At 41.7% G+C, this 26,743-nt stretch overlaps 1 protein-coding gene across 1 annotated transcript in view; it reads right to left on the bottom strand.

Annotated features, from left to right (window-relative positions):
• Positions 311-26,743, bottom strand: part of LOC102178816 (adhesion G protein-coupled receptor E4) — a 39,725-nt gene continuing 13,292 nt past the window's right edge. The window contains exons 6-16 of the mRNA XM_018050973.1: positions 24,990-25,125; positions 23,421-23,528; positions 17,903-18,087; positions 17,173-17,340; positions 14,927-15,121; positions 11,623-11,858; positions 9,935-10,001; positions 9,276-9,367; positions 8,253-8,433; positions 5,526-5,621; positions 311-979 (exon numbers count right to left, since the gene is read on the bottom strand). Coding sequence (XP_017906462.1) covers positions 869-979; positions 5,526-5,621; positions 8,253-8,433; positions 9,276-9,367; positions 9,935-10,001; positions 11,623-11,858; positions 14,927-15,121; positions 17,173-17,340; positions 17,903-18,087; positions 23,421-23,528; positions 24,990-25,125 — 1,575 coding nt within the window. The 3' untranslated portion in view covers positions 311-868. The remainder of the gene's footprint in view (positions 980-5,525; positions 5,622-8,252; positions 8,434-9,275; positions 9,368-9,934; positions 10,002-11,622; positions 11,859-14,926; positions 15,122-17,172; positions 17,341-17,902; positions 18,088-23,420; positions 23,529-24,989; positions 25,126-26,743) is intronic.

Here is a 26,743-nt window from a genome sequence, read left to right as displayed (position 1 = left end):
AGCTGTTGCACTTATCCAAGAAAAGAGTAAGTATGTATAAGCATGTATGTGGAAATCTACTCTTAAAGGGGCCTGTCTTCTCCAAGGTTGTTCGGAGTAGTTATCTCTTAAACAGCTGGGGCGAGGAATTTTGGAGATTGGCCAGAGGCTGGACCGGCTGGGAGCTGGGCGTAATCAACCTTAATGTCCATTTTTTCTTGGGGTGAGAGAGTTCTTTGTTTTGCATAGAATAGTGGGGAGGACCTGGAGGGGAATTTTAACTCCAGGCTATTTTGAGCCCTGTAACTTTCCTTCAGAGATGAAACTAAGAAAACAAAATTATATTTAATCAGAGAATAGGGTAAGTTCAAAAAAGTCTTTGGGCGAAGAAAACGGAAAAGTGCTGGTGTTCTGACTGCAAAATTCTTCCCGAAGACAATTCACCCTTAAGTGGGACTGGTGGTGGTGTCCCATTTTTGCACTGCCAAGCATGCAACTCTCTTTTCATACTAATTCATATGAGAATTATTGAATTATGCAGGTGTCCCGAGATGCAAAATCTTGGGGAGCATAAAATGCAACGGAGAAGCCAGAGGAGAATCTGTAAGCTGGATCCAGATGTTAGTCAGTCATAGGCAAGTTAGTAATGTCTAGCAGAGGAAAATCCACATATTCTCTCATCATTAAAAAGGATTTCTTAACCACTTGATTGCACCTGACACACAATACTGGATTCTGGATCTAAGAATTCTCCCAGGTGTCCCTTTCTTTCTATGGGGAGAGAAACCAAGATGAGGAAATCAGTCCGGACTCATTTTCACAGGAAAGGTCAACAGTGGCATTGGTCTCATCCATACATGACCACGAGGGGGCGCAGTCCACACGCAGCTCAGTTGTCTGTTTTGAACCAAGAAATACCAACAAGGTGAGGCCCAGGCGGTGGCTGGATAGACGCAGAGTCTCTTTCGCAAAAGAATTCTGATGACTTCTCCAGTTTCTCCTATTTGGGGGAAACAATATGAAGAAAAAGCTGAAGGGAAATGAACACCTCAGAAATTAACTAAAACTTCTAAGCGTGCTTGGAACTGATAAGCTAGAACTGCCCCACGGTTCAAAGCTCAGTAAATCCAAAGCTGCTGCTGTTGCTGCTGCTGCTGCTGCTAAGTCGCTTCAGTCGTGTCGACTCTGTGCGACCCCATAGAGGGCAACCCACCAGGCTCCCCCGTCCCTGGGATTCTCCAGGCAAGAACACTGGAGTGGGTTGCCAGTTCCTTCTCCAAGGCATGAAAGTGAAAAGTGAAAGTGAGTCCCTCAGTCGTGTCCGACTCTTAGCGACCCCAAGGACTGCAGCCTACCAGGCTCCTCCGTCCATGGGATTTTCCAGCCAAGAGTACTGGAATGAGGTGCCATTAATGTTGCCTGATGTATCAGTAAACAAAGGATGGTACAGCCACCCACAAAGGTGCACCCTGAGGGGACTCAGGATGAGAAAGAATGGGATACGGAGGTAAATAGCTAAGACGCTTATCAAAGGAATTATTTCAAAGAGCCTAGGCTTTTGTGGGTTTCCCAGGTGGTACTAGTGGGAAAGAACCCATCTGCAAAGCAGGAGACTTAAGAGACTAGAGTTCCATCCCTGGGTCGGGAAGATCCTCTATTCCTGGGTCGGGAAGATCCAGGAGGTCATGGCAACCCACTCCAGTAGTCTTGCCTGGAGGGCTACAGTCCATAGAGTCGCATAGAGTGGGAAATGACGGAAGGGACTTAGAGCACACACGCAGACTCGCATTTTTCTGTACATAGGAAAGCACTAAATTCCTTAACTTAAGATGTCCCTTAAGTTAATTTCCCTTAATTAACAGTAATTTTTTGCTGTTCTGACTACCTGATCTTTGTTGTAAACTCTTATATAACCTGACTCCTCCCTTGCCTCTTTGGAGCAGTCCCTCAGAGCTCTTCTTAAAGTCCTCGGAAAGTCTGACAAATAAAACATAATTCCCAACTTTAGGTTGTGTGTTTTTTGTTGTTTTTTTTTTGTGACTCAACACCCCATAACACCATCTATGATGGGGTTTAAAAAATTAATTTCTTCACAAACATTAAGTGTTTGGGGCTCAGAGGTAAAGAATCTGCCTGCAATGCAGGAAACTTGGGTTTAGCCCCTTGGTCAGAAAGTTCCACTGGAGAAGAGAATGGCAACCGTCACTCAGGTATTCTTGCATGAAGAATTCCATGGACAGAGGAGCTTGGTGGACTACAGTCCATGGGGTCACAAGTAGTCAGACATGACTGAACAACTAACATGCACTGTGTGCCAGGTAGCATTTGAAGCACTTAACCTACAAGATATCATTTAATCCTCATGGTGTGACAGATATTATTATCATTCCCATTTTACAGATGAAGAAACTGAGGTTCAGAGATATCAAGTGGCTTGTGCAAGGTCACACAGCCTGGAGATGGTAGAATCTGGGATCTGAATCCAGACACTTGGGCTCTATGTAAACCCAATAGTGATGGATCACTTAAACGCTACAGAGGATTAGTGGAGGTTGCAAGCTTGGTTAGGTTGATTACGTACTAATTTATTTATTGTTGGCTCCACCACACAGCATGCAGGATCTTAATTCCGGGCCAGGTATCTAATCCATGCCCCCTGCAGTGGAAGTGCAGAGTCCTAACCACTGGACAACCAGGAACGTCTGATTATGTGCTTTTTATTTTTTATTTTTTTATTATTTTAATTTTAAAATCTTTAATTCTTACATGCGTTCCCAAACATGAACCCCCCTCCCACCTCCCTCCCCATAACATCTCTCTGGGTCATCCCCATGCACCAGCCCCAAGCATGCTGTATCCTGCGTCAGACATAGACTGGCGATTCGATTCTTACATGATAGTATACATGTTAGGATGCCATTCTCCCAAATCATCCCACCCTCTGCCTCTCCCTCTGAGTCCAAAAGTCCGTTATACACATCTGTGTCTTTTTTGCTGTCTTGCATACAGGGTTGTCATTGCCATCTTTCTGAATTCCATATATATGTGTTAGTATACTGTATTGGTGTTTTTCTTTCTGGCTTACTTCACTCTGTATAATCGGCTCCAGTTTCATCCATCTCATCAGAACTGATTCAAATGATTATGTGCTTTTTAGAATGTAACAAAGATAGGGATTATGAGACTCTCCTAGGGGTCCAGTGGTTAAGACTTTGCCTTTCAATGCAGAGGGTGTGGATTCGATCCTTGGCTGGGGAGTTAAGATCCCATATACTTCGGGGCCAAAAAACCAAAACATAAAACAAACAATATTGTAACACATTCAGGAGAGACTTTAAAAATGTTGTTGTTGTTTAGTCGCTAAATTGCATCTGACTCTTTGAGACTCCATGGATTGTAGCACGTCAGCCTCCTCTATCCATGGGATTTCCCGGGCAAGAATGTGGACTTTAAAAATAATCCACGTTAAAAAAATAAGGGATTATGATGATTATTCTGGACTCTTATATATAGTTAGTTGCAATGTCACCTCCTCAGTTCTTCCCTAACCATTCATTCCATAATAGTCTTTCCCTCACTGCTTATCACTATATTCTAATTCTCTGCATACTCTGTCTCATTGTATGATATTTGTCTTGCCCCTAAAGGTATTTTGGTCAATCTCTACTCTCTATAGATTTCATTGTTTTGGTCACTATTGTTTTCCTTCTGCCTAGGGCAATGCCTGGCCAGTGGAAATTGCTCACTGGATTTGAGAGTCTTAATTTCTTGTTTTGTTGCTATTGTTCAGTTGCTAAATTGTGTCTGACTCTTCGCGATCCCATGGATTGCAGCATGCCAGGCTCCCCTGTCCTTCGCTATCTCCCAGAGTTTGCTCAGACTCGTATCCATTGAGTCAGTGATACCATCTAACCATCTCATCTTCTGCTGCTCCCTTCTCCTCCTGCCTTCAGCCTTTCCCAGCATTAGGGTCTTAGCATTAGGGAATCTTAATTCCTTCATCACAGACTGACTCCATGCCCTCAGCAATGAAAGCAGAGAGCCCTAATCACTGGACCACCAGAGGATTCCCCCAGGGGTCATTTTTTAAAAATCAGATGTATTCATCAAGTTTTTGCTTCCTTAGTGGCTCAGACAGTAAAGAATCTGCCTGCAATGAGGGAGACCTAGGTTGATCCCTGTGTCTGGAAGATTCCCTGGAGAAGGAAATGGTAACCCACTCCAGTATTCTTGCCTGGAGAATTCCAGGGACAGAGGATCTTGCTGGGCTACAGTCCATGGGGTCACAAATAGTTGGACAGGACTGAGGACTCAAGTGCCAGAGTCTTAGGGAGGTTCACTGTGCTGTGTGCTAAGTCACTTCAGTTGTATTCGACTTTGTGTGACTCTGTGAAGTGTACCCACCAGGCTCCTCCAGCCATGGGGCTCTCTAGGCAAGAATACTGGAGTGGGTTGCCACCTGCTCCTACAGGAGAGCTTCCCGACCCAAGGATCAAACCTGCATCTCTTACGTCTTCTGTATTGGCAGGCAGGTTCTTTACCACCAGTGCCACTTGGGAAGGGAGGTTCATTACGGCCACATTATTTAAAAATAAACTCTTCCACAGAGCTTCCCTAGCTGCAGTGTAGGAGATGCAGTTTTAATCACTGTATCGGGAAGATCCCCTGGAGGAGGACACGGCAACCCACTCCAGGATTCTTGCCTGGAAAATTCCACGGATGGAGGAGCTTGGCAGGCTATAGTCCACTGGGTCACAAAGAATTGGACACAACTGAGCCACTAAAGAGCAACAAGACTCTTTCAGCCTGGTGCATTCCTGATTGCTTTCTAAATTTTTCTCCTTTTTATTTTCTTTTTAAACTTCTAATATAATTTTTAAAGGTTAATTTCCATTTGAAGTTATTACAAAATATTGGCTATATTCCCTGTGTTGTACAATAGATCTCTGAGCCCATCTTATACCCAGTTGTTAATATTTCCCATGTCCCCACTCCTATACAGGGCCTCTCTTCAAGTCCAACCATGAGTCTGTCCTCTATATCTGTGAGTCCTTTGCTCTATATTTTTTCTATAGCATATGTCATTTCGTAGCACGCTGTATAATCGACTTTCGGTATTTACTGTCTGTCTGTTCCCTATTGAAATATCAAGTCTGTGAAGGTGAGGATTTCCCCCCAATATCTAAACCAGTGACTGCACAAACTAGAAACTCAGTTAATTTTTGTTAAAAGAATGTTGTTGAATACATGTAATATTTCTGTTAAATATCATTGGGTATTTGTTAATGGACTGAAGAGGAAGAAAGAAAGGAAAGAAGGAAGAAAGATAGGAAAAGGGAAGAAAGGAAAAAAGAGGGAGAGGACGAAAAAGGGGAAAAAAGAGATTTTCTGGGTTTGGTCTCAAAATCCAGAAACTTCCACAGCATAATGCAGAAATCTAATGTAATCTCTCTTTTTTTTTTCAGAACAAACAACCAGGAAGTTCTTAGTAGCAGGAGATACTGAGTTCAGACAAGTACACGGCATTGCAGAAGAGCCCATCTTACCATTTTGGTCTGAGTAGCAGAGCGAAATACCTCAGAGCTTTCAGTTTCAACCCCTTTCCGCACCCCACTAAACCATTTCTTGAATTCCATCTGCACCTAAGGAATATAGAGGCTTGTGTTACATCCAAAGCTTGGTTTGGGAGAAAAGACCCTAAAACAGGAAATTATAGGTATAGAGACATATTCTCTGCCACCCTTATACTGATTCTTGGTATAATATTGCCGTGTTCATGCTGATTCATTCAGTTTAGATTGGATTTGCTTGGTTGTTAAAGAGGCATTTACTAAATGAAAGCCACCATAAGGGTTCTATATAGGATAATGATAATAATGATGTTAATGGTGGTGAGGGTGATGGTGAAAATGCTGATGATGTTGGTATGATGGTGACCATATGGAGGTGGTGGTGATCTGATAGTAATAATGATGGAAAGGATTATGGTTGTGACCGTGATGATGACAAAGAAGGTAATGGTGATGTGATGATTACCATGACGAAGGCCATTATTTATTGAACACTAGCAACGTTTAATGTACTTTATAGGCAATGTATCCGTTAATACATTAACCAACACAATGTAACATTCAGAAGAAACAAGAGAAGAAAGATACTTCTCTTACCCCTGATTAAATGTGAAGAGGTTGAGACTCTTGGAAGTAAATTGACTTGCCTAAGATCACATAGCCCGCATGCAAAACCTTGTCACTTTTACTCAGAGCTCTGACACTAGACCACCCACTGTGACTCCATGAATTGCTTTCCTTTAACCACATTATCATATTTTTAAAAAGACATCTAAATTGTTAGTACTGAACATTAACTCGCATTAAGGTATATTTTACTTCTGTGTGTGAGGAGCACCGAGCATTAGGGCACTAAAAGGTGAAAGAGAAATTTGTAAAGTGTTAAGATGGTCTTTTCACCACCAGCATCTTAACTGCTGGTAGTTCTACTCAACAGCAAAGGGGGAAAAGCCAGGAAAGTTGTTTTCAGTCTTTACCCTAAAAAGAGTGAAATTATAATGACCCTCACTGAGAACATGTGTGCCACAAACTGCTAAGACATTTGTTTTATGTTATCTCATTTAATTCTCAATCCAGCGAGGCAGGTATTGCCATATTTGCAGATGAGAAAAACCAAGGCTTGGAGAGAGTAAGCAACCCTTCCAGAGTCACACAGCAACCCAATTAGTGGAAATACCAGGATTAGAGCTGGTCTTTCTGGGTTTGTGGTAATATAAAATTATGCCAATAAACCAGCACTTTTCCATGCAGTGCACCTGACTAGGAGGATTATTCATCCTCTCTCTGACAAATTCAGGTACAGCCATGGGGTCTGCTTTGGCCAATGAAAGAGAGTTGAACTGTGCTTTGCCATAATCTCCTTTCCCTTTGGCATGAACACACCAATGTTCTACTAATAAATAAGGGCTGCTCCTTCAGCCTCCATCACAGAGTGAAGACGGTACATATCAAACCACAGCTATGTAGCATGAGCAAGATATAAGCCTTTGTCATTGTAAGCCACTGAAATCAGAGGGGGATGAGCTAACTGTTACTACAGCAGAATCTCCCCTATCCAGACTGATATGTGTTCTGCTATGAATTAAAGTGTGTCCCCTGAAAATTCGTATATGAAAGGCCTAACTTTCCCAATGTAATTGTATCTGAAGGTATGACCTTGATGGAAGTGATTAAGGTTAAATGCGGTCATAAGCTCCCAGGTGGTGCTAGCAGTATAGAACCTGCCTGCCAATGCAGGAGACCCAAGAGACACAGGTTCAATCCCTGGGTCAGGAAGATCCCCTGGGGGCGGGGCATGGCAACCCACTCTAATATTTTTGCCTGCAGAATCCCATGGACAGATGAGCCTGGTGGGCTACAGTCCATGAGGTCACGGAGAGTCAGATACGACTGAACCAACTTAGCATGCATGAGGTTATAAGCGCTGAGTCCCTGTTCGATAGGATTAACAACATCCTTATAAGAAGAGACCTGTAAACTCTCATTCTCACTCCCATGTGAAGACACTTTCAGAAAATGACCATCTACCAAGAAGAGTCCTCTTCAGAACCCAAACATACTGGCATCCTGATATTAGGCATCTGGTCTCCTGAGTTGTAAGAAGATAAATTTCTATTGATCAGATCATGCTGTCTATGGTATTTTTTATGGCAGTCACCAGCAGACAAATGCATGCAACTTTCTTATACTTCTAAAATTATTCCAAAATAAAAAGTTTACTTAAAAAGAAGTTATTAATAACTAGACTAACAGTCTTTTTTTTTCCATATGGCAGGTCCAGATTGGAATGATGAATAGATGAGACTCAGAGCACATGGTTTACCCAAGAAGCACCTAAACCCTCTTCCTAGAATCAAGGCAACTCCAAAATAATAAATATACAAGGTCAGAGCAAAGATCCCCTGGAGAAGGGAACGGCTACCCACTCCAGGGCTTCCCTGGTGGCTCAGATCGTAAAGAATCCGCCTGCAATGTGGGAGACCTGAGTTTGATTCCTGGGTTGGGATGATCCCCTGGAGAAGGGAATGGTTACCCGCTCCAGTATTCTGGCCTGGAGAATCCCATAGACTACCGTCCATGGGGTTGCGAAGAGTCAGTCACGACTAAGTGACTTTCATAAGGTCAGAGAAGGGCAAGGATATGAACAACAATTCAACAAGACTTTCAGATTAAGCTGGTGAGACACAAAATGATTTGCCTTACCTGGTGATTAAGAAGACAGTGTACCACAAAAAGCAAAGTCCCCTGCAGGACATTGATGATTGTGAACATGTAGGCAATGATCGATCCAATGGTCTTCCCAACTTCTTCAACCAAGAAAAAACCAAGACCCCAAGAACATCCCAGGATAAACAGCTGAGAGATGGCTTTAAATGTCATGACTCTGAAAAAGGAAAAAACAGTAATACCTCTCATTTATCACTACATGGTGTGCATGGCGCTAAAGGCTTTAAGCAGGTTCTTTACCACTAGTACCACCTCGGAAGCCCGCTCATGTATTACCTTAGTTAAACCTCATGAATAGCTCATGTGGCGAAGTGTCTTCCTTGAAGTCACGCAACTTGAAGAAGGCAGAACCCAATTCATTTTTTCTTTTGAAATTAAATGTAGTTTTTAAAATTTATTTTATTGGAGGATAATTGCTTTACAATATTGTATTGGTTTCTGCCATACATCAATGTGAATCAGCCATAGGTATGCCCCCTCCCTCTTCAACTTTCCTCAGACCTCCCACCTCATCCTACCCCTCTAGGTTGTCACAGGGCACCAGATTTGAGCTCCTTCCATCATATAGCAAATTCCCACTGGCTATCTATTTTACATATGGTAATGTATCTGTTTCAATGCTACTTTCTCTATTCGTCCCACTCTCTCCTTCCTCTGCTGAGTCCACAAGTCTGTTCTCTGTGTCTGCATCTCCATGAACCTAGACCCTTTTATACAGAGTGAAGTAAGTCAGAAAGAGAAAAACAAATATCTCGTATTAATGCATACATGCAATCTATGAAGATGGTACTGATGAACCTTTCTGCACAGCAGCAATGGAAAACCTAATGTTTATGACCTCTGAGAATAATGCTTTTTTCTCACTCTTGAAAATTATTCCTCTGCGAAGTCTTTTACCTGGAAGTTTTATACCCTATTTTTGTATGGGTGGTCCCAGAAAATGTGGTCTTATAGGAAAAAAAATCTATGGGTACCACTATTTCTGGTGTGCATTCTTACCTGGTGTTCTGAATGGTGGAAACTTCTTTATTAAGGGAGGAAAGTTTGCTTCTCAAAATCCACAGAACTTGGAAGTAGAACACCAAGTTTATCTGTTGAAACAGAATGGAGAATTGACTTGGAACTGTCTTTTGAAGCTATGTCATGCAACCCAACTTGAGGTAGACCTAAGAATCTGTTCCCAAAAGATATAGACTTTATAAGGGTGGTGATGTGCACATAGGCTCTGGTCTTTTATACAACACAGACTATAGAACCCATAACATCTGATGGTTGATTAGCATGACTATATAATATATCATTCAAGCCAGGACACTTTAAAAATGAAAGAATGCTATTCACATCTATACCAGGATGATGGACGTATACAGGAATTTCTTGGCAAACAGAAAAATGTTCTATGCAGAGTGAATATTTTCTAAAGGTGTGTCAAATGAACAAATAATGGATTTTTAAAAGACTTCCCAGCAGAGGGTTATGTTATATCAGAGGAACCAGGGAGCTGGGGGAAGCTGAGGAAAGACATCGGAAGACAATATTTCCAGCAAGAAGCATTGATCACATTAGGCTATATTTCCTCATCACATCTCATTTCCACTTTAACAGATAAGAAACACACTCTGTGTTTGGCCAGTAAATATCACTGGTCAGTCACCTACCAAGATAATGAGTGCTACTGGTCCCATGAAGCTCCAGATGAACCCTTTATCAAGTTTGAGCCAGCAGCTGTTAAGAGAAAGATAAGCATTAGCTGCTGATTTCTTAGGAGAAAGCAAAGGACTTGAATTCGGGCTGCTGTAGCAATATCTGAGCAGTGTCCATACCTGTTTGGTTCAGATCTGAATCTTAGGTGGAATTAAACATGGGTCCTCATCTCTTGCAAACTGCATGCTTTGAACCTCAGTTTCCCAAGTGTAAAGTGGGGCCAACTGAAGTGTTGAAAAGATTAAGTAATTACTGTGACTATATACCAAGTCTTGAAGTCAGATAGTATTATCAGTCCTCTGACTTTGCTTTTCTCCTTCAATATTGTGTTAGCTATTCTGGGTCATTTGCCACTTCCTATAAACATCAGATTATATTGACAGATTATATTATATTGACTGGATTGTCAATATCCACAAAATAATTTTTAGTTGGGAATACATTCAATCTATAGATCAAGTTGGAAAAAACTGACTTCTTGACAATATTGGGTCTTCCTGTCCATGAACATGGACTATCACTTAATTTATTTGAATTTTATTTTATTTCTTTTATCAAGGTTTTCATCATATAGATCTCATAGTAAAGATTAAATGAGATAATGTGCATACATTTTAAAACTTTAATTTCCTGACAGAATTAAAGATCAATGAATGTAGCTAATAATGTGTTCTAATACCATGTGAAAGTGAAAAGTGAAAGTCTTATCTGCATCTTTGCAACCCCATGGACTATAGAGTCCATGGAATTCTTCAGGCCAGAATACTGGCGTGGGTAGCCATTCCCTTGTCCAGCAAATCTTTCTGACCCAGGAATCGAACCAGGGTCTCCTGCATTGCAGGTAGATTCTTTACAAGCTGAGCTACCAGGGAATTCCAATAAATGTATTCTAATAATGTGCTGTGCTTAGTTGCTCAGTCATGACTGACTCTTTGCAACCCCATGGACTGTAGCCCACCAGACTCCTCTGTCCATGAAATTCTCCAAGTAAGAATACTGCAGTGGGTTGCCACGCCCTCCTCCAGGGGATCTTCCCAACCCAGGGACTGAACCCAGGTCTCCCACACTGAAGGTAGATTCTAATAATAATTATTGCTAAAATAAGAGAGTAAAAGTAGTAATTTTCAGCTACAAAAACTATCAACACGAATAATCAAGCATATTTCATGTACCTAGCACTCTAATGCCCAATACTTTGTATTCTGTCATAGCTTATATTTGCAAAGATAGTATAATTTATCAATATAATTTATTCTGAAAGAGGACATGGCAATATGAAACTGGTAAAAGTTAGCAATTACCAGTACTTAGTAGGCAGAAAATCTCCCATACTTGATTCTATTCCAAGGGTTACAACTATGGCCCAAAGGCCAAATCTGGTCCACTCTTTGTTTTTGTAAATAAAGTTTTATTTAAACACAATTACATCCATTAATTTACAAATTGTCTATAACACTACAGGGGCAATGTTGAATAATTTCCAAAAAGACCATATGGCTTGCAAAACAATAACAGTTACCATCTGTTGTTTCTCTCTTTTTTTAGAAATAGAAAGTTTGCTAGCCCCTCTCTACCCCACTGTTTCAGATTTTGTATTGGTAATGGACACCACTTCCACCATGAATGCACTCATCATGCTTACTGAGTATACGTTCCATAATTCTTGTGTCCTACTGTTGCCGATACAGCCACAATCAGAGCTGGGACCCCATAGCCTACAGGGTACATGAACCTCTTCTTGAATCTGCCTGCAGTGGTGTAGTTGGCCACCTTGAGGTTCCTGACAGTGAGGAAGAGGTGCAGCCCTTCGAGGAGCATCCAGGTGAAGGCGGCCAAGTAGAGGTAATGGAGTACACCGGCGACGACCTTGCACAGCACCTGGAGGGGAGAGTAGAGTTAGGAACATGGAGCTGATGTGGTCTGTACCTGATTATATCCTAGTCTGTGTGCATGCCAAGTTGCTTCAGTCGTGTCCAACTCTTTGCAACCCCATGGACTGTAGCCCACCAGGCTCCTCTGTCCATGGGATTCTCTGGGCAAGAATACTGGAGTGGGTTACCATGCCCTCCTCCAGGGGGTCTTCCTCACCCAGGGATCGAACCTGCGTCTCTTATGTCTCTTGCATTGGCAGGCAGGTTCTTTACCACTAGCACCACCTGGGAAGTCAAATTATATCCTTAACACTTATTATTTCCTGCATGTTAGCCTGGAATTTCAATTCTTACACCTGTGCCATTTTGCTTAGGGGCAACACATCTTCTAGGGACCCTCACCCACCATTGAAATCTGCCTATCTTGTGCATGGGGCAAGCCAGAAGTGCCAAGAAATGAATGTCATGTCATGGGTGAAAAGTGAAAGTGTTAGTCACTCAGTCATGTCCAGCTCTTTGTGACCTCATTGACTGTAGCCTGCAAGGCTCCTCAGTCCATGGAATTCTCCAGGCAAGAATACTGGATTGGTAGCCATGCTCTTCTCCAGGAGATCTTTCCAACCCAAGGACTGAACCTGGGTCTGCTCTATTGCAGGCAGATTCTTTACAATCTGAGCCACTGTGGGAGCAGCACTCAAATCCATAATAGACAAGAGTTAGCAAATCAATACTCCATCGACCTTGCCCTTCAGGGGGATGGGATGGTTAATTTTAGGTTTCAGCTTGACTGGGCTAGGCATGTCTAGATAACTGATAAGACATTATTTCTGGGCATGTCTGTGAGGATGTTTCTAGAAGACATTAGCATCGGAATCAATAGACCAAGTAACAAAGATGGCCCGCACCAATGAGGATTGGCATCATCCAATTTGTCAAGGTTATGAATAGAACAGAAGGTTGGAGAAAGGGAGAACTTGCTCTCTCTGCTTGAACTGGGACATCCATCTTCTCTAGCTCTCAGATATCAAAGGTCATGGTTCCAATAAATTTTATTTATGAACTGTATGGCAGAAACCAGCAAAGTCACTTTCAACAAAATGTGAAGCCTCCATCCACCCTCAGTTTGTCACTAGGACGTGACTTACCAAGCATAGACTACATTTCCCAGCACTCCTTGCAGTTAGTTTGACCATGTGACTGGATTCTAGCCAATGGGATTTGAGAGGTCCATATAAACCCCTCTCCTAGGACTCCACCACACTCTTTCTCTTTCCACTTGGTCAAAATGGAAAGAATCAGGATGACCTTGGAAGCTGTGTATGGAAGATGAGAGAGCCTCCCATGGCCTGAAGTTGGAGAAGAGATACCCTTTACACCTGTTCACTCACCCTCTACTGTGCTCACAGGGGAAAATGAACTACTGTTGTGATAAACCACTGCTATTTTATAGTTTATTTGTTGCAGTAGCTATTGTAACCCTAACTAACACCATCAGTCTGACACTCAAACATTTTGTTAAATAACCCCTCAGAAATTATGGTCATTTGCACAGCACCGAGTGCTGTTGAGTGTCAGACTGATGGTGTTAGTTAGGGTTACAATAGCTACTGCAACAAATAAACTATAAAATATCAGTGGTTTATCACAAGAGTAGTTCATTTTCTCCTGTGGGTCAGTAGAGCTATCCAAGTCTACAAGCAATAAATGCTGGAGAGGGTGTGGAGAAAGGGAACCCTCTTACACTGTTGGTGGGAATGCAAACTAGTACAGCCACTATGGAAAACAGGGTGGAGATTCCTTTAAAAACTGGAAATAGAACTGCCTTATGACCCAGAAATCCCACTGCTGGGCATACACACCAAGGAAACCAGAATTGAAAGAGACACGTGTATGCCAGTGTTCATCGCAGAACTGTTTATAACAGCCAGGACATGGAAGCAACCTAGATGTCCATCAGCAGAGGAATGGATAAGAACGCTGTGGTACATATACACAATGGAGTATTACTCAGCCATTAAAAAAATACATTTGAATCAGTTCTAATGAGGCGGATTAAGCTGGAGCCTATTATACAGAGTGAAGCAAGCCAGAAAGAAAAACACCAATACAGTATACTAACGCATATATATGGAATTTAGAAAGATGGTAATGATAACCCTGTATGTGAGACAGCAAAAAGAGACACAGATGTATAGAACAGTCTTCTGGACTCTGTGGGAGAAGGCAAGGGTGGGATGATTTGGGAGAATGGCATCAAAACATGTATAATATCATATGTGAAACAGATCACCAGTCCAGGTTCGATGCATGATAGAGGGTGCTCAGGGCTGGTGCACTGGGATGACCAGAGGGATGGTACAGGGAGGGAAGTGGGAGAGGGGTTCAGGATGGGGAACATGTGCACACCCATGGCAGATTCACGTCAGTGTATGGCAAAACCAATACAATATTGTAAAGTAATTAGCCTCCAATTCAGTTCTGATGAGATGGATGAAACTGGAGCCGATTATACAGAGTGAAGTAAGCCAGAAAGAAAAACACCAATACAGTATACTAACACATATATATGGAATTTAGAAAGATGGCAATGACGACCCTGTATGCAAGACAGCAAAAAAGACACAGATGTGTATAACGGACTTTTGGACTCAGAGGGAGAGGCAGAGGGTGGGATGATTTGGGAGAATGGCATTCTAACATGTATACTCTCATGTAAGAATTGAATCGCCAGTCTATGTCTGACGCAGGATACAGCGTGCTTGGGGCTGGTGCATGGGGATGACCCAGAGAGATGTTATGGGGAGGGAGGTGGGAGGGGGGATCATGTTTGGGAACACATATAAGAATTAAAGATTTTAAAATTAAAAAAAAAAGATACAAAAAAAAAGAAAAAGAAAAATTTAAAAAAGAAATTATGAGTCATGTTCAAAATTACACAGAGAGATGAAATGGGAGCTCTTGCTTTTTACTTTACACAATCATTGGTGTTTATTGTCATTCATCCCATCTTTCCTTCAAACTAAGTGGCTAGATTGGATTATGACCATGAAATAAATAATATGTTAATTCACCTACCTCAGGTTCCGTTTGATCAATCCCCACGAGGAAGAGGAGGTGGGCCAGGAAGAGGCAGATGGAGAGCTGCAGGTGGAGGGTAGTGCTGGTGTTCTGAATGGATCGACACAGGAGGAAGGTGAGGGCCGCCAGGAGGAGGCAGAGCAGAGAGAGGCTCAGCCCCACATAGGTGATCATGGTCAGCACAGGATCCTCCTAGAAGACACCAAAGGAGGAGTCTATTATTCCAGCTCTACTGGTATGTTCCTGATGGAGCATCAGGTGGGCTTTCCAGTTCAGCTCCCAAAGAAATGACCTAATCTCTCTGAGACTTGGTGATTCCCTCTTCAAAATACGGGCAGTTATAGCATTTATCACACAGAGCTAGCCCAGCATTGAAAAATAGAAACAGATGAGCCATGTATTAAAATTTTCTAGTACCCATAGTTTTGAAAATGTCAAAAGAAACAAGTCAAATTGATTTAATAGTACATGTTCAAAATATTGGGCTTCCCTGGTTGTGTTAGTGGTAAAGAACCTGCCTGCCAATTCAGGAGATGTAACAGGCAGGTTCAATCGCTGGGTCAGGAAGATCCCCTGGAGACAGGCATGGCAACCCACTCAAGTATTCTTGCCTGGAGAATCCCATGGTCAGAGGAGCCTGGTGGACTATAGTTCACAGGCTACACTCACAAAGAATCGGATACGACTGAAGCAATTTAGCACTCATGTACACATTTTCAAAATACTATAATTTCAATGTGTTGAATGTCATATAATTAATATAATGACATAACAAAAATATAATCAGTTCAAATTACATTCAGTGTAAAAATTATTAATGAATTGGTTGGTACTCTTTTTCTTCCGTATTCAGTCTTTGAAATCCAGTGTGTACTTAACACTTACTGAGAATCTCAATCAAATGCTATATTTAAAAGAGTGAAAGTAAAGCGTGGTCCTACCAAAAAGCACAGTTGTATTTAGTGGAAAAATATTTTATACTATTTCTTAATTTAAATATATTCAAATGGAATAGAATTTGTTTCTTCAGTCATACTAGTCACATTTTACGTGTTCGATAACCACGTGTGGTGATCCTATTGGACAAGACGGCAATCAAATATAATCTCATGAAGGCTGTTTTGTTCTCTGTAATATCCACAATGCCTGGAATGGCATCAGACATATGGTAGTTTACTCAAATTCATGCCCATTGAGTTGGTTAGATAGCATCACTGATTATAAATGGACATAAATTTGAGCAAACTCCAGGAGACAGTGGAGGACAGAGGAATCTGACGTGCTGTAGTCCATAGGGTCTCAAAGAGTCAGACACAACTTAGTGACTCAACAACAACAACAAAGATACTTGTATATAAATTTGTTAAATTAACAAAATGAGGTTATACATTTACATAAGAAATATGGTGTTATCTTCCAGTCAATGCTCAATAAATGGGGGTTTAAAATAAATGGGGAAACAAGTTAGGTAAATTTCTTTAAATCTGAGTTATCTGAGATATGGTTGGGACCTGGGAAGTTTAGAGGGCTATGCTTTTACATGGGTGATGGTCAGTTGCCTTTGTTCTGGTGTGCTTTGGTGATGGGGGTTAGCTCTACTCCTCCAGAGTAACAAGTCTCCATGGATCTTTCCACCATAGGGGCTGACAACTGACTTTTCAATGATTGAGGGCTTTTTCTCTGCTAGCTTGAGCACACTCTGCACATGCCCAAGCCCATGGACATGTCAAGAGGATGAATACACCCTGGATGTTGTTGTTGTTGTTGTTCAGTCACTAAGTCTTGTCTGACTCTTTGCAACCCCATAGACTGCAGCACGCCAAGCTCTTCTGTCCTCTGCTATCTCCTGGAATTTGCTCAAATTCATATCCATTGAGTCGATGATGTAGCTTTCAACAAATGACTGAAGGGAGGTGGTGCATAAATAACCCAGCTTTCTCGCCATTCAGTTAGGATGACTCTGAGGTGTGTCTTCTACCCTGACTCCAAAAATCTCCCAGAGGGAAGTAAGCCCAGTTACTCATAGTGGTAACTGGCATCTGGCTTCTCTGATTGGCTTCTGTCTCTTTCCCATTTCATTTCCCAGTCCCTTACTGATGCTTCCTGGAATTACCTCAAGTAATCTTCTTCTGCTTGACTCCTTATCTCAGAGGTTTTGTTTTTGTTTTTTTTTTTTCCCTGAGACTCCGAGAGTCTTCCTGGACACAATCAAGTTCACTGTAAGGGACCATAAATCGTTGTACCTTGGGAGCAAGAGCCATGAGGACAGCAAAGCTGGAAAGGTGGGAGCACTTGCATTGGGTGTGAGAATCGTTGCTGCCCAAATGAGAGCAGCCCTCCGTTGACCAGCCGCCCCCATCCTTTGATCCTTTCCAGTAGACACAGAAATATTTTCTCCTCCCACCACCTGGCTGGAAAGAGAAAAGCATGAAAGTGGATCTTCTGGTTTTTATCATTTCAACTTTATAGGTTAATTGAGGTGCACTGGGTTGGAAACTGGATTGGAAAAATTCTGAAACCCTTGTGGGGAAATGTTGCATACCCCGCTTTCACTGTGGGGTTTGCTCTTCATTTATTCTGTCCTTCTCTGGTTATCTCTGGGACTGACTGTTATGCACTGTTTTCCCCAGGTTGTTTGTCATTGATAAGACCAATGAGAGAAATGGATGAGAGGGAGAAGAGGCAGCTCTGGTATTTCTTCTGTACTGCTTTTCTGCTGCAAATTGCCTCCATCTCCAATGGGCAATCTTCCTGTATACCTGCAGCCTTCACTGGGCAATGCTCATCCCCCCAGTGCTTTTTTCCCCCATTGCCTTTTTATGCTTAAGTGTGATACTAGCTGTCCCACATTTGTCATTTCTGAGTGCCTCAACATTTGTTAGTTCTCTTAACTCTGAGTGATCAGAGTTGAATTCAGTTTCCTGCCTGGACTGATAATTCACCTGTTCAACGTAAAGCCGAGATTTTGCTCACCTGAGTATGTTGGAAGGTCAGGAACACAGGTTTAGATAGATCAACTTTTTCCTTCACACCAATGGAGCCACTTATCACTTGAGAGTTCAGGTTGACTTCTTTTATCCCTCTTCTATCACTGAAAAAGGATCCATTTATAACACTCCCAAGAGATAGATAAGTGATAAGCGCCACTGCACTCCTATCTGAGAAAATGGAAGAAAAGTCACGTTTTCTAGGGTATCTAGAGGTTGGGGAATTGGTACATTAGTGTTCTGTGTGAGGGTTGTAAGGGTTATATAAAGTCAAAATTGCACTTGGAAGTCTTTTCCATTGCCCAATCAATACATTACATGTGGCTTAAGGATTATCATTCTGTATATGTAATATATAGTTTAATGTATCACACATTATAAGGGATATATGTGCAAAATATTCTATCGATGTGTTGTAAAATATTTATGTATGAACATTAGACAACAAAAGGAGAATCATAAGGCAAGATGTTTGTCTCCAGAAGGTGAAACTCAGGTGTGCGTGTGTGTGTGTGTGTGTTCACACATGTGCCTGTGTGTGTTCAGTCACGTCCAACTCTCTGCGACCCCATGGACTGTAACCTGCCAGGCTCCTCTGTCCATGGGATTCTCCAGGCAAGAATACTGGAGTGGGTTACCATTTTCTTCTCCAGGGGATCTTTCTGACCCAGGGATCAAACCCCCATCTCTTACATCTCCTGCATTGGCAGGCAGGTTCTTCACCACTAGCACCACCTGGGAAGCCTGGAACTCATGTGGGATGAAGAAATCAAATGTTTCTGAATAGATAATGACCCCCTCATATGCATTCCTGTACTCTGTCGATGGTGGCCAAGGGATGGAGGCAACCTAGATGTCCATCAACAAAGGAATGGATGGAGAAGATGTGGTGTGTATGTACAGTGGAATACTACTCAACTTTAAAATGAAATGAAGTTGGGACATGGATGGACCTAGAGACTGTCATACAAAGTGAAGTGAGCCAGAAAGAGAAAACAAATATTGTATATTAACACACATATGTGGAATCCAGAAAAAATGGTACAGATGACAGAGACAGAGACAGAGACACAGACCTAGGCAACAAATGTATAGATACCAAAGGGGGAAGTGGGGCGCTGGATGAACAGGAGATTGGGATTGACATATATCGCTGTTGCGTGTGTGCTCAGTTGCTCAGTCTTGTCCAACTCTTTGCAGCCCTATGAACTGTAGCCCACCAGGCTCCTCTGTCCATGGAATTTTCCTAGCAAGAACACTGGAGGCGGTTGCCATTTCCTACTCCAGGGTGTTTTCCCAACCCAGGGACTGAACCACACCTCTTGCATCTCCTGCACTGGTGGGTGAATTCTTAACCACTGCAGCACCTGGGAAGCCCCATACACCATCAACACTCTCTATAAAATGCATAACTAATGGTGCCAGGAGCCAGCACGAGGAGTCCCGCCCGTGGCAAAGGTCATGAGGTTAAGGGGCCCGACAGGCAAAGGCGAGTCGGGCCTTAAGCGAGCCTCGCTGGATCTGCTCTTGCATCTGCCCCCAAACCAGAGTCTGCCTGCCTTACTGCATTATGCTTTCACCTACTCTTCTGACATTAACAGGGGCTATCCCCAACCACCTTTCTCTGGAAAATTAACTTAGAGCTCCAGATAATAGTCTCCTGCATATAAAAGGAGTGTCTCAGGTCAAACCTCTCTGCTGGCAGACTAGCTTGTGTGACAGGATTATCCACACTCTTGCTACTACGTACATGATTGTTTACAACCTCTCAACCATAAACAGCACAGAGAGTTTGGAGTATTTTCAAAGTCTTAGTTAGCATAGGGTTTTTCTAAAGATAAAAATCATGTTGGTGAAGGGTTTCATTGTGGAGCTAATGATTGCCGCCAGGCCTCCATATCCTTAGGCACCTGGGAGTATGTTAATCAATGTAATTGGAATGTAGAAAAAGAAATATAGTAGTTTTGATGTTAGCAATATTAGGCTTTTGAGTTAATGAATTTTCTCTTTTGTTATAGATCACTGTATTCCTCTTTCTTTGTTATAAATCATTGTGTCCTTGCTATGTAAAAATGTAACTTTATCACTGTCTTAAGACTAAGTAGATCTTAAGGGAAAACAAGTTTTCTGATCGATTAACCTTTATCAATAGAAAGAAAGGTGGGGCCATAAAATGTTAATTGGTCTCCAGACCAGAAGATATTGTGAACAAAGGTAAGACCCTTGTAAGAACAAAGATATGCTGAGGACACTGTCTTTAGATAAGGGTCGGAGGAGCTGACCCTGTGTGACTCTGTTTCTTGCATTTATCTCTATGTATAACTAAAAGTATAAAAGTGGACCTGGAAAATAAAGAAACGGACCAGTTCCCGGAAAGACTGGTTTCCCCCGTGTGGTCTTTTCTCGTTCTCTTCTTTTCTGGCTGAATTCCCATCTGGAGTGTGGAGGCTCATCAAGCCTACTAATTTTGCCCTGGCTTCTAAGACCCATGCGAGAGGGAGCCCAAGGCGGGGCACCCTCTGCTATTTAAGCGGGCGCCAGTGGCCTACGTAGGTGGTGCAAACTCCTTATCTCGGTGTTTTATTGGTTTTCTGCGTAAACCAAGTTATTCAGCCTCTTTTCTCCACTAATACTTCCTACTACACTATCCTTTTCTAATCTCTTTTTATATCTGTAATTAAATAAATTCTTTCCTAGGACGCTGACTCCGTCCCCGCTTCCAATTCCTTGGATCCACCAGGGCTGGACCCCGGCAAATGGGAACCTATTGTATAGCTAGGGAACTCTGCTCAATGCTCTGTGCTGACCTAAATGGGGAGGAAATCCAAAAAAGAGGGGATATGTGTATACACATGACAGAGTCACTCTGCTGTATGGTAGAAACTAACACAACATTATAAAGCAACTATACTCCAACAAAAATTAATTTTAAAAATATTCCAAATAATTCCCATCTTCCATCTCAAGCTGACTTTTGGGTATCTAATTTAATGGAAAAGTAGACAGGATGGCCCATCCTATTTAATTCATTCTCTCATCCTTCCTTCACTCCCTCCTCCTACCTCTCTTTCTCAGCCTCTCTCTCTCTTTTTCTCTTTCTCTCTCTGTCTCCCTCCCACCCTCTTCCCTTTCCCTTTTCATGCTAGAAGAATTTAAGTCATAGAAGTTAAATGCACAGTATGACACAGTTTCCTAAACTGCGATCATTCATGTGCCACCATCCCAATTTCACCCCAAACCACTTACCACCTATATCACTCGATCTAAAAAATCAACTGGACTTCTCTGGTGGTCCAGTGGATAAGAATCACCTGCCATTGCAGAGGAAATGGGTTTAATCCCTAGTCCTGGAAGAGTCTACATGCTGCAGAGCAATTAAGTCACAACCACTGAGCCTGTGCTCTAGAGCCTGTGAATCAGGACTACTGAAGCCCATGCATCCCATGGAGGCTGGATGCATGAGAAAGCCACCACAATCAGAAACACTGAGCACTGCAACTAGAGAAAGCCCGCAAGCAGTAACCAAGACCCAGCACAACCGAAAATAAATAAAAAATAAAAATTTTAAAAGGAGTGAATGGTTGAAAAAAAAAAACAACTCATTTTTAGATGTTTTCCCCTCTCCCTTCTCTCTTCTGTAGCTCACAGTAAACAGTGAAGATTAACCAGTAGCCAGGAATTTTCTGGAAGAATCATAGGAACAAGTACTTCACTCTCTCCAGGTAACTGGGTCTTTCTCTTCGAAAGACTTTTCATGCATGCATTCATTCATTCACTTGTCACATGTTTACTGAGCATCTACTGTGTACTGGACAGTGTTCCAGGCATTGCAACACAACAGGGAACAAAATGGGCAGAGTCCCTGCCATCAGGGAGATGATGTCATGGGAGAGATAGACAACAAACAAAAAAATAAATTAGAAAGGGTTTAGTGTGGATGTGATGCAGAGACTTAAATAAAATGATAGAATAAAGCAGGGATGTCAAATTATGGCCTGGGGATCAAATCCAGCCTACCACCTGTTTTTGTAAATAAAGTTTTATTGGCACACAGCCATGTCCCTTCATTTACATATCACCTATGGCTGCTTTCACACTACAATGTCAAGAGTTCAGTAGATAAAACAAAAATCATCTGGCCCCCAAACCAGAAATATTTGTCCTCTTGTGTTCTTACAGAAAAAGTTTGCCGACTTGTAGGCTAGCAGAATAGAGAGAGTATAAAATGCTTCTCAAGGGAAAGAATGTTTGAGACAACTCATGTGCCACCATCAAGAGTGAGCTTCTCTGAGGAAACACTTTTACACTACATTAGGTGGGAATGTAAATTGGTGCATCCACTATGGAAAATGGTGTGGCAGTTCCTCAAAAAACCAATATACAATCCAACAGTTCCACTCTTGGGCATATTTCTTGCTAAAGCTATAATTCAAAAAGGTACATGTACCCCTATGTTCATAGCAGCAGTGTTCACAATAATCAAAGCATGGAAACAGCCAAAATGTCCATCAACAGAGGAACAGGTAAAGAAGATGTGGTATGTATATACAATGGACTATTACTCGGCCAAAAAAAGAATGAAATGATGCCATATGCAGTAACAAGGATGGACCTAGAGATTATCGTACTAAATGAAGTGAGTGAGAAAGAGAGACAGATATGCCATATGATATCACTTACATGTGGAATCTAAAATATGGCACAAACTAACCTATCTACAAAATGGAAACAGACTCGCAGACAGGGAGAACACACTTGAGCTTGCCATGGGGAGTCAGATGGGGGAGGGAAGGACTGGGAGTGTGGGATGAGCGAGGAGACACAAACTGCTATATAGAGGACAGGCAAACGACAAGGCTCTACTGTTACAACACAGGGAGCTCTAGTCTATATCTTGTGATAAACCATAATGGAAAAGAATATTTTAAAAAGAAAGAGAAATGTATTATCTGAGTCACTTCACTAGATAGCAGAGACTGGCATGACATTGTAAATCAACTACAAAAGTGAAACTCATTCAGTTGTGTCTGACTCTTTGCAACCCCATGGACTATATAGTCCATGGAATTCTCCAGGCCAGACTACTGGAGTGGATAGCCTTTCCCTTCTCCAGGGGATCTTCCCAACCCAGGGATCGAACCCAGGTCTCCCGCATTGCAGGTAGATTCTTTACAGCTGAGCCACCAGGGACTTCACTTAAAAAATAAAGTTTTTTTTAAAGAGTAAGCTTTTTGGATCAGCACATGAAACTGAGCATGCACCAGCCCATCCCTTTTAAGGAGCTAAGTCAAGGAATCCCTGTTTGAACCTCCGTGTGTATCACAAAGTCCATACAAACTGTGTCCTCAAAATTGCCTGGTTAGTGATCAAGGCAGATCTTTTAATTCTGCCAGAAGAGTCTTCTTACCTTGAATGCTTTGGAAGCTTGGCTCCATCACCTAGAAATGAGATAACAGTGCCTAGAAGTTACAGGTCAAGAGTATAGGTCATCTTAGACACAGTACCTCTTGTGGTTCCTTTGAAAGCATTTGGGCAGTCGATATTCATCGTGTTGTTTCCAGCTTCTAGAACAGTCTTCTCACTTGTCTCATTGCACTTCTTGGTTTCATAAACTGGAAACATTAGGAAAGTGAGTCCTACTTTGCTCAGTTCTCATGCCTAAAAAACTTGCTAACAACTCCCTTCTTTGACAGATCTGTTACTAGTCATTTTATTTACTGCATGCAAGGTAGACCATTTGGTCCTCCCCTAACATTTCTGCCTGGTGGAGATGAAGTGTCAAAAGTATAGGCAACACCTATAGGTCACACAACTCAAGGGAAGAGCTCTATGTCATGCTTCCCAGAGCTGGCACTAAACTAGGCAAGCTCAGCCTTTACCACAGAATATTTAAAGGGAAAAGTTTTCTTTAAACAATGTGTAATGGGGCGCCTGGGGAAAGGAGAACTAATATTTTTAAGCAAGGGAAGCTAAGCATTTAAAAGTTTTCCAAGAAATAGAGTTTTCATTTAAAAAAACAAACTAGAAATAGAGCTACCATATGATCCAGGAATTCTACTCCTGGGCATTGATCCAGAAAAAACAAACACTCTAATTTGAAAAGATTCATTCACCCCGGTGTTCACAGCAGGACTATGCACAATAGCCAAGACATGGTAGCAACCTAAGTGCCCATCAACAGATGATTGACTTAGGAAAATATGGTACATATTGAAATATTACTCAGCCATTAAAAAGAATGAAATATTGCCATTTGCTGCAATATGAATGGACCTAGAGAATATAATACTTAATAAAATGTCATAGAAAGACAAATACAATAGAAAACACTTACATGTGGAATCTAAAAAAATAATACAAATGAGTGTATGTACAGAATAGAAACAGATTCACAGACACAGAAAACAAATTTATGGTTACCAAAGGGGAGAGGCAGTGGGGAGGGATAAAATAGGACTATGGGATTAACAGGTACAAACTACAATTATATAAAATAGATAAGCAACAGAGATTTACTGAATAGCACATGAAATTATACCCAATATCTCATTATAATCTACAATGGAATGCAATCTGCAAAAGTACTGAATCACTATGCTATACATGCATGTGGGCATGCTGTCAATTCAGTCATGTCTGACTCTTTGCAATCCCATGGACTGAAGCCAGGCTCCTCTGTTCATGGGATTCTCCAGGCAGTAATACTGGAGTGGGTTGCCATGCCCTCCTCGAGGGAATCTACCCGACTCAGGAGTTGAACCCACATCTGTTATGTCGCCCGCATTGGCAGGTGGGTTTTTTACCACTAGTGCCACCTGGGAAGCTCTCCTATGCTATATACATGAAACTAACACAATAATATAAATCAACTATAATTCAATTTTTAAATTTTTAACAAGAAAAAAATAAAGCTTTTCCAAAGGAATAGTCACCTGGGAGCGATCTTCTGCACTTGGGAAAAATCACTTAAGTGAACTCTGGTCATGATATGTGAACATATTAACACAAGGTCTGATGAAAGATGACTTTCACAAAATTTTCTGGTCTTAAAACTAATGCTTAATGTTTCTTACCTATGTCAAATACAGGATTTTCATGTTTTCCTGGAGAAACAAAACTCTGATTCCATATGGTCAATTCTACATGTTGAAGTAGTTGGGTCACCTGTTTTGCAATGTAGTTTTTGCTTCCATTGTTCCTCAGAGTTTCCTTTCAAAGAAATAAAAGTAATTAGGTAGATGGTTATTGAAATTTTGAAAAGCAGGAATATACATAAGTGTGGTTGACAGTATGGTACTGGCACAAAGACAGAAATATAGATCAATGGAACAAAATAGAAAGCCCAGAGATAAATCCACACACCTATGGACACCTTATCTTCGACAAATGAGGCAAGAATATACAATAAATTAAAGACAATCCCTTTAACAAGTGGTGCTGGGAAAACTGGTCAACCACTTGTAAAAGAATGAAACTAGAACACTTTCTAACACCATACACAAAAATAAACTCAAGATGGATTAAAGATCTAAATGTAAGACCAGAAACTATAAAACTCCTAGAGGAGAACATAGGCAAAACACTCTCCGACATAAACTACAGCAGGATCCTCTATGACCCACCTCCCAGAATACTGGAAATAAAAGCAAAAATAAACAAATGGAATCTAATTAAAATTAAAAGCTTCTGCACAACAAAGGAAACTATAAGCAAGGTGAAAAGACAGTCTTCAGAATGGGAGAAAATAATAGCAAATGAAGCAACTGACAAACAACTAATCTCAAAAATATACAAGCAACTCCTGCAGCTCAATACCAGAAAAATAAATGACCCAATCAAAAGATGGGCCAAAGAACTAAACAGACATTTCTCCAAAGAAGACATACATATGGCGAACAAACACATGAAAAGATGCTCAACATCAGTCATTAACAGAAAAATGCAAATCAAAACCACAATGAAGTACCATTTCATGCCAGTCAGAATGGCTGTGATCCAAAAGTCTACAAGCAATAAATGCTGGAGAGGCTGTGGCAAAAAGGGAACTCTCTTACACTGTTGGTGGGAATGCAAACTAGTACACCACTATGGAGAACAGTGTGGAGATTCCTTAAAAAAACTGGAAATAGAACTGCCTTCAGTTCAGTTCAGTTCATTTCAGTCACTCAGTCGTGTCCGACTCTTTGTGACCCCATGAATCGCAGCATGCCAGGCCTCCCTGTCCATCACCATCTCCCGGAGTTCACTCAGACTCACGTCCATTGAGTCTGTGATGCCATCCAGCCATCTCATCTTCAGTCGTCCCCTTCTCCTCCTGCCCCCAATCCCTCCCAGCATCAGAGTCTTTTCCAGTGAGTCAACTCTTTGCATGAGGTGGCCAAAGTACTGGAGCTTCAGCTTTAGCATCATTCCTTCCAAAGAAATCCCAGGACTGATCTCCTTCAGAATGGACTGGTTGGATCTCCTTGCAGTCCAAGGGACTCTCAAGAGTCTTCTCCAACACCACAGTTCAAAAGCATCAATTCTTCGGTGCTCAGCCTTCTTCACAGTCCAACTCTCACGACCCAGCAATCCCACTGCTGGGCATACACACCAAGGAAACCAGAACTGAAAGAGACACGTGTACCCCAATGTTCATCGCAGCACTGTTTATAATAGCCAGGACATGGAAGCAACCTAGATGTCCATCAGCAGATGAATGGATAAGAAAGCTGTGGTACATATACACAATGGAGTATTACTCAGCCATTAAAAAGAATACATTTGAATCAGTTCTAATGAGGTAGATGAATCTGGAGCTGATTATACAGAGTGAAGTAAGCCAGAA

Source organism: Capra hircus, chromosome 7 (genome assembly GCF_001704415.2).
Source record: "Capra hircus breed San Clemente chromosome 7, ASM170441v1, whole genome shotgun sequence".
Taxonomy (NCBI): domain Eukaryota; kingdom Metazoa; phylum Chordata; class Mammalia; order Artiodactyla; family Bovidae; genus Capra; species Capra hircus.
This window is presented reverse-complemented; position numbering and strand designations above follow the sequence as displayed.